Source organism: Anguilla anguilla, chromosome 2, assembly GCF_013347855.1.
Source record: "Anguilla anguilla isolate fAngAng1 chromosome 2, fAngAng1.pri, whole genome shotgun sequence".
Lineage (NCBI taxonomy): Eukaryota > Metazoa > Chordata > Actinopteri > Anguilliformes > Anguillidae > Anguilla > Anguilla anguilla.
Genome location: NC_049202.1, coordinates 1,553,312 through 1,572,433, shown reverse-complemented (window position 1 = coordinate 1,572,433; position 19,122 = coordinate 1,553,312). Strand labels below are relative to the sequence as shown.

General features: G+C 49.0%; 1 protein-coding gene across 2 annotated transcripts in view; it reads left to right on the top strand.

Annotated features, from left to right (window-relative positions):
• LOC118221614 (adenosine kinase-like) overlaps positions 1-19,122 on the top strand; it is a 116,047-nt gene that overhangs the window by 44,153 nt on the left and 52,772 nt on the right. For both annotated transcript variants that reach the window (XM_035406840.1, XM_035406841.1), the window contains exons 5-6: positions 2,020-2,192; positions 6,912-7,020. In XM_035406840.1, coding sequence (XP_035262731.1) covers positions 2,020-2,192; positions 6,912-7,020 — 282 coding nt within the window. The remainder of the gene's footprint in view (positions 1-2,019; positions 2,193-6,911; positions 7,021-19,122) is intronic.

The following is a 19,122-nucleotide window of genomic DNA, read 5'->3' as shown; positions in this document are numbered from 1 at the left end:
CCCGGGGGGGTGGGGGGAGGGCGGTGAGCGTGCGGATAAATAGAAGTCGCACAGAACGGGAGCCAGAGCCCGCTCCCCACTTAGCATACTGTGTACTTATCGCGTTGCCCTGGGCGACGTGCTCTACATTCTGTGAATTTTTCAGAGTGTTTCATCATCACCCCCCCCCCCCCCCCCGCCCCTTCCTCCCTCCCCCTCCCCCTCTCGCAGTACGTATGCCCTTCCTTCATCTTTTCTTCTCCCTTGGCGAAATGTGGAACGGTTGTGTTTTGGGACGATTATAATCTTTTGGGAGCAACATTTTACCCTCTTAAGTAAATACGCAAGGAGCTGTTGTTTTATTTCAATTTTTATTTGGGGGGGGGGGGGGGGGGGGGGGGGGGATCAGTCCACCTCCAAAAATCTGTCCCTCCATTGCACCGTGCTCTCATTGGCCGCCCTGAGGGCCAAATCTCCCTGCGCCTCTCCCGCTGCTTAATGCTGCCGCTACGTATCGCGGTGCCGAGGTTGTCATTAATATTCATATTTAAATCCTGTTTTTGCTTTCTTAATTATATATGTATGGAATATGAGTGAGTGTGTGTGCGTGTGTTCATTGTGTGTGTAGCGTTTGCGTGTCTGTGTGCGAGTGCGCGTTCCTGTTGGTGACCCTGTAAAGCGGCATCAAGGCCAGCTCTGCGCGTAGCTGGCGGTGGGAGCGGTGAGCGTGCCTGCTGATTGGCTGAGCGGTGAGCGTGCGTGCGTGCTGATTGGCTGCGCGGCCTGTCCCTCGCAGTATTCCCACCTGAGCTCTGCGACGCGGAGGATGTGCCGCCATTAGCCGCCGCCTGCAGCGCGTAACCTTGGTTTCCCGGCTCATCGGCGCCGCCAAGAGATCACCTGACAGGGCCCCGCCCGGCCGACCTTGAGCTGGGGGAGAAAGTGTGCCCCCCACCCCCCTCCTAATGGGAGCACTGGATTTATCTGCAGATGCATGCTGACACGAAGATGTGACGGTCACCACCAGCTTTACCCCCCGCCCCCACGCACAGTCCACACCCACCACCCCTCCCCCCTACATCCACACCTCTGGGACAGTTCCACAGACGCGGGCCGTACAGTAACTGTCACGCGATGTTTTTCCTGTATTAGTCCTGTCCCAGTGCTCTGGACACTGGACAAGGTGATTCTGCTGGAGCTCCCTCCACACAGGGGAGTGAGTTATTGTGCATGTACTCCCCCCCCCCCCACCCCCAATCTGTTTTTGTGGAACAAAAAGTCTTGGGCCAGCAGTGTAAACATGATCTTTTTTTTTTTTTTTTTTTTTTATAAAAAAAAAAAAAAAACCCCATCCCTCTTCCTCCCACGCGGAGACGGAACTCGGTTGTTGTGGGAAATGATTAATTTCCTGCGTGTGCGGGTCATCGCTGAGAGCGGGGACGTCTCATTCACAAAGGCGCCCTGTCAGCAGTTATGAGGCAAGGTTGCAGTAAAACAAGCAAACATGGCGTCCCGCGCGCGGAGATAAATCTGCGAGGGTTAGGCCCGAGAGCGCTCCGAATTCCACACGTCCCTTTCATCATCACCCCTGTGAAAAAAAACAAAAATAAACCCACAGAAACCCGGCAAAGTCACAGGACGCTTGTCGTCGTTCGGGTCGTCGCGCGAACAGGAATTAGCGCTCCCGTTAGCCCGTTAGCCCGTTAGCCTCCACCGCAGGTGTTTAATTTGCGTTGCTCACGTTCCGAAACGGGACGAGATGTGAACAGTGAGGGCTCCCTAAATGGATCATTTAGACCCATTTAAAACGGGAGACTACACATGGTGTGCAGTGCAGGAAACGTTTGCAGATTTGACCTTTAGATTTGACCTTTATCTTCTTGCACAACACTATTTGTGAGACAAAGTAAAAATAGCCTTTTTAGCCTTGGAAAATTGGGGAATATGTTTTTTTTGAACCAACAGTGAGTCAAGTTAACCACAAAGTTAACCAGGATGCTCTTTTCTCTCCCCGCCCCCCCCCCGCGCGCCCCCCCCCAGTGGATGATCCAGCAGCCGCACAAGGTGGGCACGTTCTTCGGCTGCATCGGCAAGGACAAGTTCGGCGAGATCCTGAAGCGCAAGGCAGAGGAAGCGCACGTGGACGCGCGTTACTACGAGCAGAGCGAGGAGCCCACGGGCACCTGCGCCGCCTGCATCACCGGCGACAACAGGTCAGGGGTCAGGGGTCAGGGGTCAGCCGGGCCCTCACAGGGAGGGCTCTGTCTGCTTCCTCAGGAAGTGCCACTGCTGTACCACTGCTATACTACAGCTATATACCACTGCTATACTACAGCTATACACTACTGCTATACTATAGCTATATACCTCTGCTATACTACAGCTATATACCACTGCTATACTACAGCTATACACTACTGCTATACTACAGCTATATACCTCTGTTATACTACAGCTATATACCACTGCTATACTACAGCTATACACTACTGCTATACTATAGCTATATACCTCTGCTATACTACAGCTATATACCACTGCTATACTATAGCTATATACCTCTGCTATACTACAGCTATATACCTCTGCTATACTACAGCTATATACCTCTGCTAAACTACAGCTATATACCTCTGCTATACTACAGCTATATACCTCTGCTATACTACAGCTATATACCACTGCTGTACTACAGCTATATACTACTGCTATACTATAGCTATATACCTCTGCTATACTACAGCTATATACCACTGCTATACTACAGCTATGTACCACTGCTATACTACATCTATATACCACTGCTATACTATAGCTATATACTACTGCTATACTACAGCTATATACCACTGCTATACTACATCTATATACCACTGCTATACTATAGCTATATACCTCTGCTATACTACAGCTATATACCACTGCTATACTATAGCTATATACCACTGCTATACTACAGCTATATACCACTGCTATACTGCAGCTATATACCACTGCTATACTACAGCTATATACCTCTGCTATACTACATCTATATACCACTGCTATACTACAGCTATGTACCACTGCTATACTACATCTATATACCACTGCTATACTACATCTATATACCACTGCTATACTACAGCTATATACCACTGCTATACTATAGCTATATACCACTGCTATACCACTCTATGCTGCTATATTTCTGCTATACTGCTCCTATTCCACCGCTGTATTGCTGCTATACCACCTCTAGGATTTCTGTTCCCAAGCCCAGTGCACTCTCCACGGGTGGTTGTTTTTAAAATGCATTAGTTTATCTGTTTGTTTTATTTATTCATTTATGTATTTTGTTTCAGTGCTCTATATTTAATTAATTAATTTATTTTTTTATTTTTTTGGGGGCAACATCGCTGGCACGATATTTGAATAAATCTGTTCTCCCCCCCACCTTGATTCCCCCCCCCGACAGCCCCTCCTTGTCGACTCTGGCAGCTGCGTGACTTTAATTAGCGAGTCTTTGGGGAGGGGGGGGGGGGGTCACGTTAAAAAGGCATTCTGTTTCCTGGGAGTGACACACGGCTGGCTGGCAGGCTGGGCTGGCAGAGTTAGGCCTCCTGTCTGCCGTGTGCTTGGCTGGGCCTGCCCTTTCTAATGCCCCCCCTCGCCCCCCCCCATGCTCAGCGTGCAGCGGGGCCCTATGCAGCTGTCACTCACAGAGCCCGGCTGACCCTGCCCCACCCCCCCCCCCCCTCTCCGTTTATCATCCTGATTAAGTTACGCTGGCTGTGGAAGCATCAGACGTCTGAGCCTTACACTTATACACTGTGCACCGTTTGTGTTTTGCTAGTCTGCTCACACTGGGATTGCACACGCTGCTGTACTGCCGAATCTGCTACACCCCGGTTATTAATCAGTGCTGTTTCCTTTTGTATTTAATAATGTATTTTTAATAGAAGACTTTGACCTGGTTTTGACCGGGTTTTCTAAAGAATGAGTGTGACATGTAAGTGTCATATTAGTGTGACCCTCTTTTTGTTTTGTTTTTATATGTTTTTTTTTTTTTTTACAATTAGATTAGACTTGCCCATTTTCAGGCAAGCAGTTGTAGCGATACATGTTTCACAGTATGGCGATGGTGAATTTTTACTATTCACCTCTGGAAAAAAAGTCATCATAAGTCAACCATCTTTGTGAATGTTCAAAAACCAGGATATTTAAAGTGTGGGGGGAAAAAACAACTTAAAGTAAAAAAAGAAAGAGGAGAAAGCATTTAAAGCTGTTTTTCATGTTGGAGATGGCAGTTAGCTTGACAGCTAGCTTCTACCTTGTAATTATAGCTTCCAATAACGGCTCCTGTGACAGGCGTTTGTTGACGCACAACTGTTTGCAGATGTTCTCTCTCGCCCCCTTCGCTGCTGTGAGCTGATTGCTTCGCTGACAGGGATGGTGGATTTCTCAGAATATGTGCACGAGGAGGGACCTCAAAAGGAGATGTGTTAGAGATAGACATCACTCAAAACAAGCCTGAGACCTAAACGTTCTCTGTGCTCGTGTAATTACATTTATAATTACATTTATGACTCCCCAGACAACGCATGTCATTAACAGTGAAATCACGCTGTTGATATAAACCCCGCATCATTTAAAATGGCTAAATGTGATTTAATTGATGTTCATCAGTGTCAGTAGTGTTTGCAGACGGCCTCATGAATGATCATTTCACTGACTGACGCGTCAGTCTTTGCCTTAGCCTGGTGGCATTCTGTCCCATTTGTGCGGTAACACAATGTTAAAATCAGGCCCGTTCCGACAGCCAATCAGATTGCAGCCTGACGTCTTCAGGAAGAACAGAGTGACATTTGGCAGGGCCTTTTAGGTCAGAAGTCTTGAACGCAGTCTGGGTTTTTGTTTTTGCGTCCAGTTGCAGCCGTATCCTTCCCCCAGACTGGATTAGATTGCCTTGTTTATTTGTTTAGCAGTCAGCCTTTTCCTGGACGGCTCGCAGAGCTTAAATTAGCGCATTATCGTTTATACGTCCTGGTGTTTCCAGAAGCCGTTCGGGCTGAATACCTTGCGCGCGGCGGCGGTAGCTGAGCTGCTTCCATGTCCAGGCCCTTCAGACCTCTACCAAACTGCTCTGCCATCCTCGCTGCCTCCCCCCCCACCCCCCCACCCCCCGTCAGAGCGCAGCCGTCGCCATGGACGCCCGAGGTCACAGCCCGTCTCATAATATCCCCCCCCCCCCACCCCCGTTCGAGACCCGCGTCCCATTTGAGGATCAATAAGCCCTCTAAAGGACCCTTCATATTCGACCTTCATCTGCCGCCTCTGTAGCCGTCAGTCACCTGCTCCGGTCCCGGCTCGTAAGGCTCCCCCACCCCCCCCCCGCCCCACCACCCCGCCTCCGTTAAAAGGCCCTCCCCTGCTCGGGATGCCGCGGGAGAAGGCCAGCGGCGATTTCGAGGGGAAACCCGTAATACCGGCTACAGCCGTTAGCCAGCCAGAGAGAGAGAGAGAGAGAGAGAGAGAGGTCTGAGCGGGCGAGCGAGGCTGACCGAGCTGCTGGAGCTTGCCAAACGCGCTGGCCCTACAGCAGAATACCGCGCGCGCCACGGGGGAATGCTGGGTAATTTAATCACGGCGCAAAGCAGCGCTGACGGCTTCATTTGTCACCGGCGGCTCAGACGCTTTTTTAGATGAAGCGCTCGCGATGTTTTAGTCCTAAGTCCCAATATCATGTAGGACAGGGCTGCCCAACCCTGCTCCTGGAGATCTACCGTCCTGTAGGTTTACACTCCAGCCCTAACAAAGCACACCTCACTCAACAGCTAGAGCAGGGCTGCCCAACCCTGCTCCTGGAGATCTACTGTCCTGTAGGTTTACACTCCAGCCCTAACAAAGCACACCTCGTTCATATAAAACGTATTTATTTTTATCGATGCTGGTTTGTTTTTGACGTTACGACTGCGTGGAGGGTAACGAAGTCCAGAAGTCCCTGTTTGGGTCAACGCTGACTCAACGCGTTGCGTGCGCTGAACACCTCATGTTTCCCCTCCGTACTGAGCGCCTGAACGCCGTGTGACTTCCTCTCCGTACTGAACGCCGCGTGTCTTCCTCTCTGTACTGAACACCTGAACGCCGCGTGTCTTCCTCTCTGTACTGAACGCCTGAACGCCGTGCGTCTTCCTCTCTGTGCTGAACGCCTGAACGTCGTGTGACTTCCTCTCCGTGCTGAACGCTGTGCGTCTTCCTCTCCTTACTGAGCGCCTGAACGCCGCGTGTGTGACGCGGGCTCTCGCTCGTTAGTGAAAAGCGCCTCGTGCCGCTCCGATCTGAATAATTGGTTTTAAATTTGTTGCCGTTGACTACTGGGGGAGTTGACGTGATTGCGGAGCAGCTGTTTGGCGGGTGTGACTGCATATGGCGGTAAATTGAGCCCACAGCCCGCCTAATTGCACATTTTTAACGGCGGTATCAGATGTTTTAATGTGAGTGGCTGTGGACAAGGCAAAAAACCATTACACCTGTTGATGAAATCACCACCCCCCCTCCCCCACCCCCCCCCAGTTGACATAGTGGTAATTCTTTCTTTTATTACATGAGACGAGACAAAACGACACCTAGAAGGGCTTTTCTGACACCGTAAAGCGTGAGGATAATAACACCGAAAGTGTCGGCTGATTGTTGGTGTGTACGTGTCACGGACACCCGCTTGCCTTTCCTGAGTTTAATTTTCAGATCCCTGAGTTTAATTTTCAGATGCTTATTGTCTGATGTAACCGTAATGCGATACTCCTATCGTGTGAATAGAGCGTACGTGATAACTTAAGGTGAAGTATTTATAGTATTTCAGAGACCAGCCTCTTGTGCCTCTTTAGTAAAAAAGGGGAGAGGGGCATCCGGACCGCGTGGGGATTGATCGAAGCTGTGTCTGCCGTTTCTAGGTCCCTTGTGGCGAATTTGGCGGCGGCGAACTGTTACGACAAGGAGAAGCATCTGGACCTGGAGGATAACTGGACGCTGGTGGAGAAGGCCAGGGTGTACTACATCGCGGTGAGTCCCCTACACATCATTCTTTCATTCATTCATTCATGTTATATCACCTAAACACCAGGCTTTCCAAATGTCAGAGAATCTTCTTATAAGTTTTTTTTTTTTGGTTTGCCTTGTGGTCTAGTCATTGTTTGTGTAGTTCCGTTTCTTTAGGTCATTATAAATATTGAAGTACTTCAGCAAGTAAAAGCCAAATCTGTCTTTGGTGGTGTTGGTACAGCTTTATTATTATTTTTTTGCTGTTGTGATGATGAGCTGTTGCTCTGTTATGATCTTTTTTTTTTGTAAAAAGTGCACCGCTTCCCCGTTTGTCACGGTAATTGATTTTTAATCGCTCGTACAAAATACCTGTTTGTTGCTTTTATGTTATTTTAATGAGCATCTGTGACAGATACTTCTGTTTAAATACTTCTGTATGTAAACCTAGGAGGCGGAACCTGGGCTGTCTAGATGGGCAGCGGTAGGTGCAAATGTCCATGCCCAACACCATGTCCAACACCATGTCCAACACCATGTCCAACACCATGTCCAACACCATGCCCAACACCATGCCCAACACCATGCCCAACACCATGCCCAACACCATGCTCAGCACCAGATGTTGAGTGTCCCTTCACTACGGCTGTGCTGGTTTTTCCGGTAGACCTTTCTCTACAGAATTGTGAATTGTGTCCTTTCCGGTTTCTGCGGTAACATTTACTGAATGCATTGTGTGTAACTTTAGCAGAGAACTCATCTCTTTTTGTTGTGCACTGTAAATTACATGCTTCGTGGTGAACAACACAACGAGCTGAAATTGCGTCTGGATTGGTGCTCATTGATTTTTTTTGCTGTGCTCCGTCCCCCTGACCTGCGAGGGTGAGATGTTTGACAGAGATCCATTTGAATCTATTTCTTATGTGAGGCTCTGCGACGCTCGGTGTCAAAGGCGCAGCTATTTCTGTCCAGTAAATCAAAACTGTCAGAGTTGACCTACAGTTTATCCTTGTTCGGAACGTCAAAATGTCAGAAAGCACTTTCTTCATTAGCCTATTGGAGCTCAGCGACTCTGGCAGGCTGTAATTTGAGGAGATATTGCTGAGATTGGATTATGTGGAATTGGAACCTTCAGCCGCAGAACGGTGGTGACTCGGAATGCTAGTTGTACAGTTTGTCGTGTGCTTTTTTTTTTTAGATGCAGGTCACGTGACTTGACGTGGTTCCTCTGTTTTAATTCTGTGAGGCAATAAAATGTGCCTCTGAAAAGTCAATTAGTGCAACACAATAAAATTCATGATTTTTATTCTTCATTATGTGTTATTAAATTAAATCACTTCATATGTATTGACATCTTTATCTTTTTAATTGGATGCTTTAGGCAGTGAATTCATGTACACTCTCCTTTCCTTCTCCCTAACAACTTTGAGTAAGCTGATTCATCATCCCCTCCAGCTGGTTTACTTGCGGTGTTCTTTGGCTTTGTGATGCCCAATATTTGACAGTTCTCAAGGCATTTGGGGAATTTGAAAACACAAGCTTCTTCTTTCCCTGAACAATTTGTACTTATTTATTCAATTTTCTTATTTTATCCCCCAGATACATTCTCCAGCGGCAGAATTGTCTTTTGAAACCTTGGGTACAGCATTCCACTGTTTATTGAAATTCTTGTCGTCGTTTGCTGGAGCCTGTTTGGGGGTTGAAGAGCAGGCTGGGAAGAGTTGTCCGGCCCAAATGCAGCTGTGCAGGGCTAACTAAGGCTAGCTAAGGCTAATTAAGGCTAACTAAGGCCACCTCGGGCTAGCTAACGGCTAATTAAGGCTAACTAAGGCCACCTCAGGCTAGCTAAGGCTATGTTTCTCAACCTGAGGTTTGGCCTTCCTGCCTCCAGCTTGTTTTACTACAGGTTGTGGGGGGGGGGGGGGGGGGGGGGGCGGGGGTGAGGGGGAGACCACGGTAACACGCTCCAGACAGGTGATATATCCGGTACGCATGCATGTTTAATGCATTTATGCCGTCTGTATCCTGGACTCCATATTTTATTTTATTTATTCTTGTGTGTGTGAGACAGGTTCTGCTGGACCAAGTGCACAGCTGCTGTGTGAGTGTGAAAATTGATTTCCTGGCCAGAGAGTTCATACGAAATTCAGTTACTCTCCTCTCAGCTGTTGGGCCAGTGCTCTGGTGTTCCCCTCACCCCCCCTCCGGCACAGGGCTTGTAGGGGCGGGGGGGGGGGGGGTCTCAGCGTAGCTGCTGTCAGTTGTCCTGCCGGTCTCCCATCCACAGATCCACACCTGTCAAACAATCTCTTGAGCAGAGTGGGGGGGCGCGAGGGACGGAGCTGAGCTGTCCCGCCCCCCGTCCCACACAGATCAGATTCTAATCTCCGGATCAAGCCGTCTCTCCCTCTTCTGTTCTGTGAAAAGTGATCCTGTGTTAAAGAAGATGATATCCCTAACACTGTTGGGCAGTCCCTGGCTGTTCAGTCTGCAAATCCGACATCAGCTTTTCCGCCTCCCCGTCCGGGCTTTGTCTTTTTGACACATTTCATTGATTGGGTGGCGTTTTGACGTGTCTCTCTGGTTGGGTGGCATTGGAGAACACCCCCCCCCCCCCCCCGCACCACAGCGGGTACAGCAGGAGCCAGGCTGCAAATTGCTATTATGTGTATCCAGAAAGCCATTAGCAAGTTTATCAACTGTTTACAGCGCATATTTAATGGGCTTCAATAAAACATTAGCAGAGTAGATTTGAAAATAAAATTAACATACTCCACGGCCCAATTAAACTAATATTTGCTTCAATTAAGAGTTAAAAATGGCAGCAATTTACATTTTTATACAATATCTTTATTATTATTATTGTTCGTATGACCACGTTTCTTAAAATTCTTTGAACATCAAGAGAATGTAATGTTGAATATGTTTATATATATTGTTATGTTATTAGCTGAAGACGCTGAAATGCATATTATTGCGTTTCGGTGTCTGTTGGTGCCGCGGGCTCGTTGCCCGTCATGGCTGCCACGTGTCTGTCTTCCTGCGGCGGAGATTTTATTCTTTATTTTTTTGGTTCCTCTAAATGTGGGTGGTCCCTGTTCAGGCTTCGCTGCTCATTTGCATATTCGACAGATCTGCTGCGTATTGGCAGAGATTCACTCGCCTCAGATCCGCTATTGAGCCGCAGAGAGGAGGTTACGCTAGTTTCTTTTTTTTGTGTGGGTTTTTTTTTTGTTATTGATGTCGCTGCTCATGCAGCATTGCTCCACACAAGTCGCTCTGGATAAGAGCGTCTGCTAAATAGCCTGAAATGAAATGAAATAAACACCACTGTATCGATGCAGCCTCCCTCACAAGCCCTGCCAAAAACCAGGATCCTTTCTTTTTCTTCTTTAATATACTGCCGTCGTGCTCTATGATGGACTACTTAAGCGGATATGCTGCCGTAGCTGTGTGCGCTTAATACACTGTGGCGTGTCTCGACTGACGTTTGCAAATGCCTCCTCTCCTCTAACCGAAATCTCCATTAACCTTGTCGAGAGCACTCAGACGTCCCCCCGGTTTTAAAAAAAAAAAAAGCCCTTTTTCCCAGGCCGTCCCGTGGATTCTCCCGGTCGTGACTCCGCCGTGTCTCGGTGTAGTTTTGTCGGTGTAGATCTCCGCCGGCGTGGCACGCAGCGCGTCGCGCTGTTATGCGTAAGTCAGGTTTAGCGGGAGGAAGAGCGCGGGAGGAAGAGCGTGCGCGTTACGGCGGTGATGAATGGCGGCTGGCGGCGGCTTCTCAAGGTGCCTGCTACGCTGGCGCGCGATTGGACGGAGACAGAAGTATTAGGGCGCTGGCACGGCCAATCGCGCGCCTCCTCCTGCCACAGAGACAGTGGCAGACGCTGAGCGGGGAGGCGGCGGCGGCAGTGCCGCTTCTCACAAAGAGAACGCTGAACTCCTGCCAAATGTTTGGTGGCGGGCTGTTGCTAGGAAATGGGGATCCTGAGGCGACTCGTCAGACGGCGAGCGGCAGTGCGGGGGGGGCGGGGGGGGGCGGGGGGGGGGGGGAGACGGGGAGGAGGCTGGATTTGTCTTTTTCTGAATACGAAAATCGTCGCTCTGCGATTAGTGTTTTGGAGTTTTTGTTTAAGCGAGGATGCTTTTGTGTGTGTGTCTGTGTGTATACACGTGTGTGTTCTAGTCCTCTCCTCCTATTCCCCTCAGACATGCAGACCCTCCCCTCACCACCCCACACACACACACACACACACACACACACCACCCCACACACGCAGGATCTGCAGTGTGCTGCAGGCTTGTTTGTCTGGCTGGCGAGCTCGAGTTTGCCCTGTAATTTGATCTGCCCTGACAGATGCGCTTCCTATGATGCCACTTTGAATTAACCTATCATGGCACGCGCCTGCTTTGGCCCTGGCACACAGAGGGAGCGAGTTAACCCTCGCACGCGTGAGAGAGAGCGAGAGAAGGCTTTCAAAATGGCGGCGTCCTCCTTTCAGACACGTGAACTGAGGGACGGGCAGTCTGGAAGGAGGCTTTTTAAGAAAGAGGAGTCTGAAGAAAAGAATTAAATGTGGACGTAGCTGCTTTCGGCGCTGGCGGGCGTGTGCCGGCTCGGCCGAGCCTGGCTGTGCCGGGCCGAACTGGGGAGGTCATGTGACCGGCGAAACATCCACTCACAGAGAGAACCTGACACCGCGCCCTGAAGTAGCACACACCGCCCGCTAGCCCCCCCCCCCACCCCCCCACCCCCCCAGCCTGAGGTGACTGCAGCTCCATCCGTCCCAACCCCACCACCCCCAACCCCCCCCCCCCCCGCCCCACCCACCGAACTCCTCCTCCTCGAAAACGCTGTCCTCCCCCTGACCTTGAGCGGAGATCTGGCGTCAGCCCCCCCCACTGCACCTCCCTGCGAGGAGAGGAGACTAGAACAGAGGACAGAGGAGGAGAGGATGGGAGGGGAGAGGGAAGGAAGAGAGGAGAGGAGTGGGGGGTAGTGATGAAGAGATAGGAAAGGAGAGGAATATAGGAGAGGAGGAGAGGAGAGGAATGTATGAGAGGAGGAGAGGAGAGGAATGTAGGAGAGGAGGTGTCACACAATGCAGATGCAGTCAGAGTGGAGGCGAGCTGGCAGCCCCGCTGTGTCTGCAGGCGATTTGTTACAGTGCTGGTTGGCGGTGAAACTGAATCCCGCCGTGTTGACATGCCAACTTCCTCTTCTGGCCAGCCGTATTAAACAGATCTGCGACTGCATTTCATCTTGATTAGGATTGGTCCTCCAGGGATTAGACTTCACTCATTTTATTTTATTTTATTTCACACCCACCACCGCTGCCATGTTGGACTCTGAAACGATCGTGTCTGTGTGGCCTGCGAATCCCAGGGTTCCGTGCAGGGGCGAAATCGCCCGCTCGGACGCCCAGCTGATTACCTGTGTGTGTAGGGGACGGAGTGTGGCACAGTGGGTAAGGAACTGCGCTCGTAACCGAAAGGTCGCAGGTTCGAATCCCGGGTAAGGACACTGCCGTTGTACCCTTGAGCAAGGTACTTAACCTGCGTTGCTTCAGTATATATCCAGCTGTATAAATGGATACAATGTAAAGTGCTATGTAAAAAGTTGTGTAAGTCGCTCTGGATAAGAGCGTCTGCTAAATGCCTATAATGTAATGTAATGTGTGTACCTGCTTTATAAACACTGCCTCTGAGCTGGTGTTTATACAGTAGTGATGCGTACAGTCTGCAGTCTGCTTTAATCACCAGTGTGTTTTTTTTGTTGCTACAGCAGTTCCCATTTAAAACCCTGATCTTATCAGACAGCAATCTGTAACTGCAGCCCGCCATCTAATGAAAATAAATCCCTAATTGCTCAATTACATGCGTGTTGCATCTTAGCTAGCCGTCCGTCCTGTTTCCCTAATGAGGACGTTTGGGGTCTGAGTGGAAGTCGCGGGTGAGCCAGCGCGCTCCTCCACGCCGAGTCTCACCCGTCCTGTGCCTAGTTTCCGGAATATCAGAAACGCATTCAGGGTGCAGCAAGCCCGGGGGTGGGGTGGTGGGGGGGGTGTGGGGGGGGGGGTGGTTAGTTGACGAGAGCGAGGAGTCGCTCGGAACGCTCAGTACCAGAGGGCACCAGGGCAGCGGTGGGGACGAGGACGCGGACCCGTCGGCATGGAGACGTGGTGGGCTTCACTTGGCGGGTCAGATTAGGGCACGCCGGGTGGATTGGGGGGGGGGGGGGCAGCGATGGGGGGGAAGGCGGGGGCAGAGGCGACGGCAATGGAGGATAGTGGGGATGGGGGATAGGGATAGGGACGCCCCCTCCTGTTCATGTGCCTTGCCAATTTAAATATTCTCCAACTGTCATATTGTAGTATACCTGTATCTATACCTGTTTACTTTTGTGTTAAATCCCCCCCCCCGCCCCCCTCTCGATTGTGCGTGAGTTCCCCACTGTTTGTTTGTGTTCTGTGTCCTCTTCCAGCATGTGGAAACCTGCTTGTGTTATGTGCAGATTTCAAGTCATCATTTCCTTAATTCCAGCAACATTGCAGCACAAAATGAATACTTTAGTCTGAGTCATTTGCTGGAGGCGAGGTTAGACTGTTCCCCAGTGTGAGGCCTGTAGGACCGTACCAGCGTAAGGCCTTATATATATACACTGTATAGACTTTCACCTTTTGGCATCAGGGCAGGAGAACAGGTTCTGTGAGGTTCAAAACCAAATCTGCTCATTGTTTATTTCAATAGCTTTTACGCTTAGCACTCCTACCCTGGGTATAGATTACATTCTGTGGATTATCCAATCACGCTGCTCGGATACTTGCTGAAGCACCTTTGGCTGAAAGGTGTAATGGGAATGCTTCACCTGAGGTTTCGAACTCGCTGACCTCCAGAGAGGCATCTTTTCCCGTTTATTATTATTATTATTATTATTATTATTGTGTATTAGTACTGAGCAGGGTGTCTGGAGGATTGAGCATCACTAATGCATGTTATGCAAATAACAAAAATGTACATTTTTATTTATTCCAACTGTGTTTAGGTCTGCTCTATTTAAAAGGCCTTGTTAATGTATTTTTTGGCAGACATTCAGCATATGCAAACCAAATGGTAGCGATAGACTTCTTTTTTTTTTTTTCAAACATCTATTCAATCATCAGTGAGAATGCTTTTACGGCAGTACTTTAACATCGGTGGGGCAGCGCGATCGAACGTTTGAGAATCTTAGCGAAACGCACGGGTCACAGATGTGAGCGTTCTCGCAGCGGATGCCACGCGGGGTTTTAGAAGCGTGGATTTCGCTCGACACCGAGTTGACTGCTCCTCTCTCACAGCTCAAACGTGTCGATCTGTAATCGTTCGCACGTGTGTGCATTTCCGCTCTGTGTTTGCTCAGAAGCGATCCGTGCTGAACTGCCGCGCTCCTCTAAACGCAGACGAATGGGGCTGCTCTGCGCCCTTTTTGGGGATATTTTGATCAGTTCTTGTCTTGACATCCTGCGGAGTCCGTCTATAACAGTCAGACTATAGAAACACTTTGAGTTTGGCCAGTCTGTATGGAATTGATATTCCTACTTTCTTGAATTTGGCCATATTTACCCATCCTCTTTTGAATTTCTCGATGAGTTTTCATAAGTTTGCCTCAAAATAGTCTGATATTATGTTGTGTATGATTTTATTTATTTTTGTATTTTTGTATGATTATTTGTACGATAAGCAGTATTTTATAAGAATCCTGTACATTCCAAACCATTTTCCATCTGTTTTTTTTTCTGTAAATTAATAAGATGTCCTGTGGCAGTGACACCGCAGCCTTGACGGTGCTACACCAGGCCTGGAAACAGCGGTTTGGGCGGTTTGAGAAGGGCAGTAAATCTCTCTTCCTGCCGTTTTCCCAGCAGACCTCCCGGATGCTGACGAGTCGCTTTGAGATTTATTTTTCGTGTGCTGCGTTGTGGCCGTCAACATTTTTTTTTTTTTTTTTTTTCCCATTTTTTGGGAGTGAAAGCCTTGGTGCTCGTGGCTGGGCCTCAATGCTGTGGTGGGGGGGGGTTTGAGCATTGGGACAGGCCCAGAGCCGGCCCCCTGCAGCATTTCCGCCAAGTCCTCCTCCTCCTCTCCTCTGTGCAGACGCGCTCTATAAGGGCCAGGCCCTTCGGTTAGCGTCCCTCGCTTCCTGCGCCAACTCCCCACGTCCCGCGTTCCCGCTCGACACTTACCGCCATTTGGGCCCGGGTCACATGATTACCACTGCAGTCACACACTCCGCCCTGAGATCAACCCCCCCACCTTGTTACCCCTCCCTCCCGGTAAATAAGAGCAGGCGTGCCTTTGATGTTCCGCGCGCGCGTTTCTGTTCCAGCCGCCGCCGCGTGATCGCATTTGAAATCGTTTCGCGCGGTCACATGACAAGAAGGCCCAATCAGAACGATGACTGCGGTCGCTCTTGACAAAGCCCCCGGCTCTCGATCGTCAGAGCGCTGATTCATCCGCGCGAGCAGGCCGGCCGTGCCTCACAGCGCGCGGCGAATACGAAACAAAACAAAAAAAATAAAAATCTGATGAATTAATAAAAAACATTTTTCCAACACGTGTCTTTTCCTCTCAACCTTTGAAACGTGGCTGCAGTTCATGTTAAGCGAGTTTCGACGTGTTCGACGTTTTTTCGCGGTCGTGGTCGGTGTCATGATGGGAACGGTCTCCAGTCACGGCTTTTTGTTTCATTCACAGTAAATTGACTTCGGGTTCGGTTTTGTTTTGGAAAACAGTGATGCGGTGATTTTTCTTCTTCTTCCTCCCTCGCTCTCCAAACGAAAGAAGAGGCGCGAAACTTCCTAACTGGCCCGTTTGTCTTCAGCCGCAGACCCCCCAGTCGCGGGGTACACCAGGGCTGGCTTCCGCTCACCGCAGATCCGCGGCATGAACATTCACGTCACACTCCGTCTGCGAATGCATTGCCGGATCAAGGTTGCGGAGACTCATAATTGTATTCAGAATGTTAATGTGAAGTTCTAACCGGCGCAGCTGTCGGCTGCGCAGACGTTAGGGCCTCGCACCCGGTTGTGTCTGATTTCGTTTGCCAGAAAGGATTTGTTTGCAGGGGAAATTAATGCGTTGCCTCGAAATGAGGCTGGTTCGGCGGAGGGAGCTGTTTGCGGACGGGCGTTCCCTCTGAACTACGTTTGGATCTTAGTGACCCTGCAGCCACAGTGTTTATATTACTGGTGTCCTGCAACTTGCATATATGTTCAGAATTTTATTGAACCTCCAAACATATACTGTATGCCTGACTGAGATCGGATGGTTATTTTTGAATTTGGATTCAAACTGTAAAATAGTTTGTTTCTTCTGGGAAATAGAAAAGATGTCCATGAACTGTGACCCAAGATGCCATTTATTTTACTCATTGCAAGTGTATGAAAGATCAGCCCCTTAATTTAAAAGGTTTGTTAGATGTTTCTGTATTCGTTCGTACACTATATTGAGAAAAAAAAAGAACCTTCACCTGCAAAGCTCACAGCGTGGCAGTGCATTTCTGTCGCTAATAATAACATTTTTTCTTTTTTTATTTCTAGTGAAAGGGAATCTAGAGGTACTATTGCAGAGAGATGTACAGACTGTTCGAGTGCAACAGGGCTGGAGATTTTTCAAGTGCTCTGCAGTGGCTTCTCCAAAGGAATAATGTGTTCTGTGTTCAGTTGGTACCTTTCAAAAGATTTTTATTTTTTAAAGAAGCAGTACTTCACTGGGACAAAAATCATTTGACTGCTGTTTTTTTTCTCTCCCCCCCCCCCCCCCCCCCCCCCCCGTTCTTCTCCTCTTTTCTTATCTTCCGAGCACAGGAAGTGGGCTAAATTTACTCTCCACTTTGAAGGCGTCAGGCGAGTTCAGCCCCATAAGTATTTCCTGTTGTGGCATTAATCTAAATCCATGAGAGCAGAACAGATTCCTCATCTGTAGAGGAGATAATGTTGGCCGGGTTATCGCGATTATGCAGCTGAAAGCCGCGGCACCAGCTGCGCGTGAATATTAAGGGTGGGCGAGGACTTCCTGCGAAATCATAAACGGATTAATGCAGTTCTCACCTTCCAGAACAATCAGAGGTGTTGAGCGTCTCTTCAGCGGATCATGTGATAAACATACATATGGATGTGTTGATGTACAGTGGAGAACAGCAGTTTGGGCGTCATCTTTGACAGTTGACTCCTACTTGCTAATGATATACTTTACATGGGTGGGTTTTTTTTTTTTTGTACTTGAAAGGAACAGTGATTGAATTTGCTACTGTATTGTATCATAATATTTATTTACAGACAAATGGTCATATTCATAATGAATGCACCGTGTTATCCTTCATCGAGCTCCAGGAATAAACGAAAGATGAATTATTAAGTATCATCAGTTCACGAAATGACAGTGGAACTGTCGAGAGCGACAATGGATGTCACCTTTCAGAACTTTTAGGCGGGATTATTAACTATGGAGTTATTAAATATGAAAATGGGTAAAATCACAGAATCTGTCCCATCCGGCGCAAGCTATTTATTTCCAGGCGAGTGATATTGATGATGAAAACCTCGCTGTGACTCTGCCTCATCCCCCTGCGTCCTGTGGTGTCAGGAATCTGCTCTGTGTTTCTTGAAAAATTAGCAAGAAAAATGTGTGTTGCTCATTGTTTTTTTTGGGGGTGGGGGTTGGTCTCACATTTTCAGAAATCCATTCTCTGTGGCATTGAGCAGGAGAAATGTTTTTTATATTTTATATCTCGTTTTTTTGTCATTTTTAGTTGTTTCCACATTTTGTGTGACATGCAGTCGGGTTGGGTTGGGTGGGTGGGGGAGTTTGGGGGGGGGGGGAGGGGGGCAAAGTGGGGAAATAAACAGGATGGGGTCTCCTGTACCAGAACATGAGAGGAGGTTAACAACGGGAAGAAAGGGTCTCTAGTGCACTTAAGGCTGAGGGTCTCCTCTGACCTGTTACTGTGTTCAGCTGTAATGAGGTCAGGGATGTTTCCTAACAGGGAGGATAAATATGTCATCCCAAAATAAATTTCTATTGACAGTCGCTAGCTTGTGGCACACGGGCTTTCAGTCAGACCCTTATTACATAGCATAGCCTAACATAGCATAGCATAGCATAATACAGCATGGCATAGTATAGCATAGCATAGCATAGTATAGCGTAGCATAGTACAGCATGGCAAGGCATAGCATGGCATAGCATAGCGACGAGAACAGGTCATTCAGCCCAACAGCCTGCCATTTTCCGCTGTGTGTTGTTTCTGTTCCACTGCGCTGGTCGCCGTCCGTGGAGCCTGACAGTAGATGGTGTCTCTGAGAACGGTGTTTACATTTTTATTTTATTCTTTATTTTTTGAAACACTGGGAGGAGATGAATCTCGGGTGGCCTCTCTGTCAGTCTCCGCCTCGGTGTGGAAGAGCAGCGGCCTGTGTGACTGTGTGCAAATGAGACTCTGAGAGAGCGTGCTGTCCACACCACAGAGCTTCTTCTGTCATGGTGCTCACAGATGGCTTGCCCCTGGGGACAGTTTCTCTCTCTCTCCCTCTCTCTCTCTCTCACTCCCTCCCTCTCTCCTTCTCCCCCTCTCCTCATGGGCAGCCTAGAAGATGCATGTGTATTTATGTGGAGGTGGAGGGATGGCTGATGGTAACCAGTCCTGTTCCTGGAGATCTACCGTCCTCTCGGTGTTCATTGCAACCCTGATTTGGCACACCTGACGCTAATCATTAGCATCTGAACCTGTTCAATGAGGTGTGCTTTGTTAGGGTTGGTTGTGTGCGTGTGTGTGTCTGTGCGTGTGGGTGCGGGCGTGTGGGTGCATGTGCGTGTGTGTGGGTGCAGGGGTGTGGGTGCATGTGTGTGGGTGTGTGTGCATGCGTGTGTGTGTGCGTGTGTATGGGTGCGGGGGTGTGGGTGCATGTGTGTGCGTGTGTGTGTGTGTGTGTGTGTGCACAAGCGTGAGTGCTAGTGCGTGTAAACATATTTATTATTGCTATTGGTGCAGCAGGCTATAAATTACGTACTTTGTGATGATCTGGCTGCAGACTAGGCCTGTGTGAGTTAAATGGCTCGTGACTAAAACGATCTACTGTGCCTCTTACC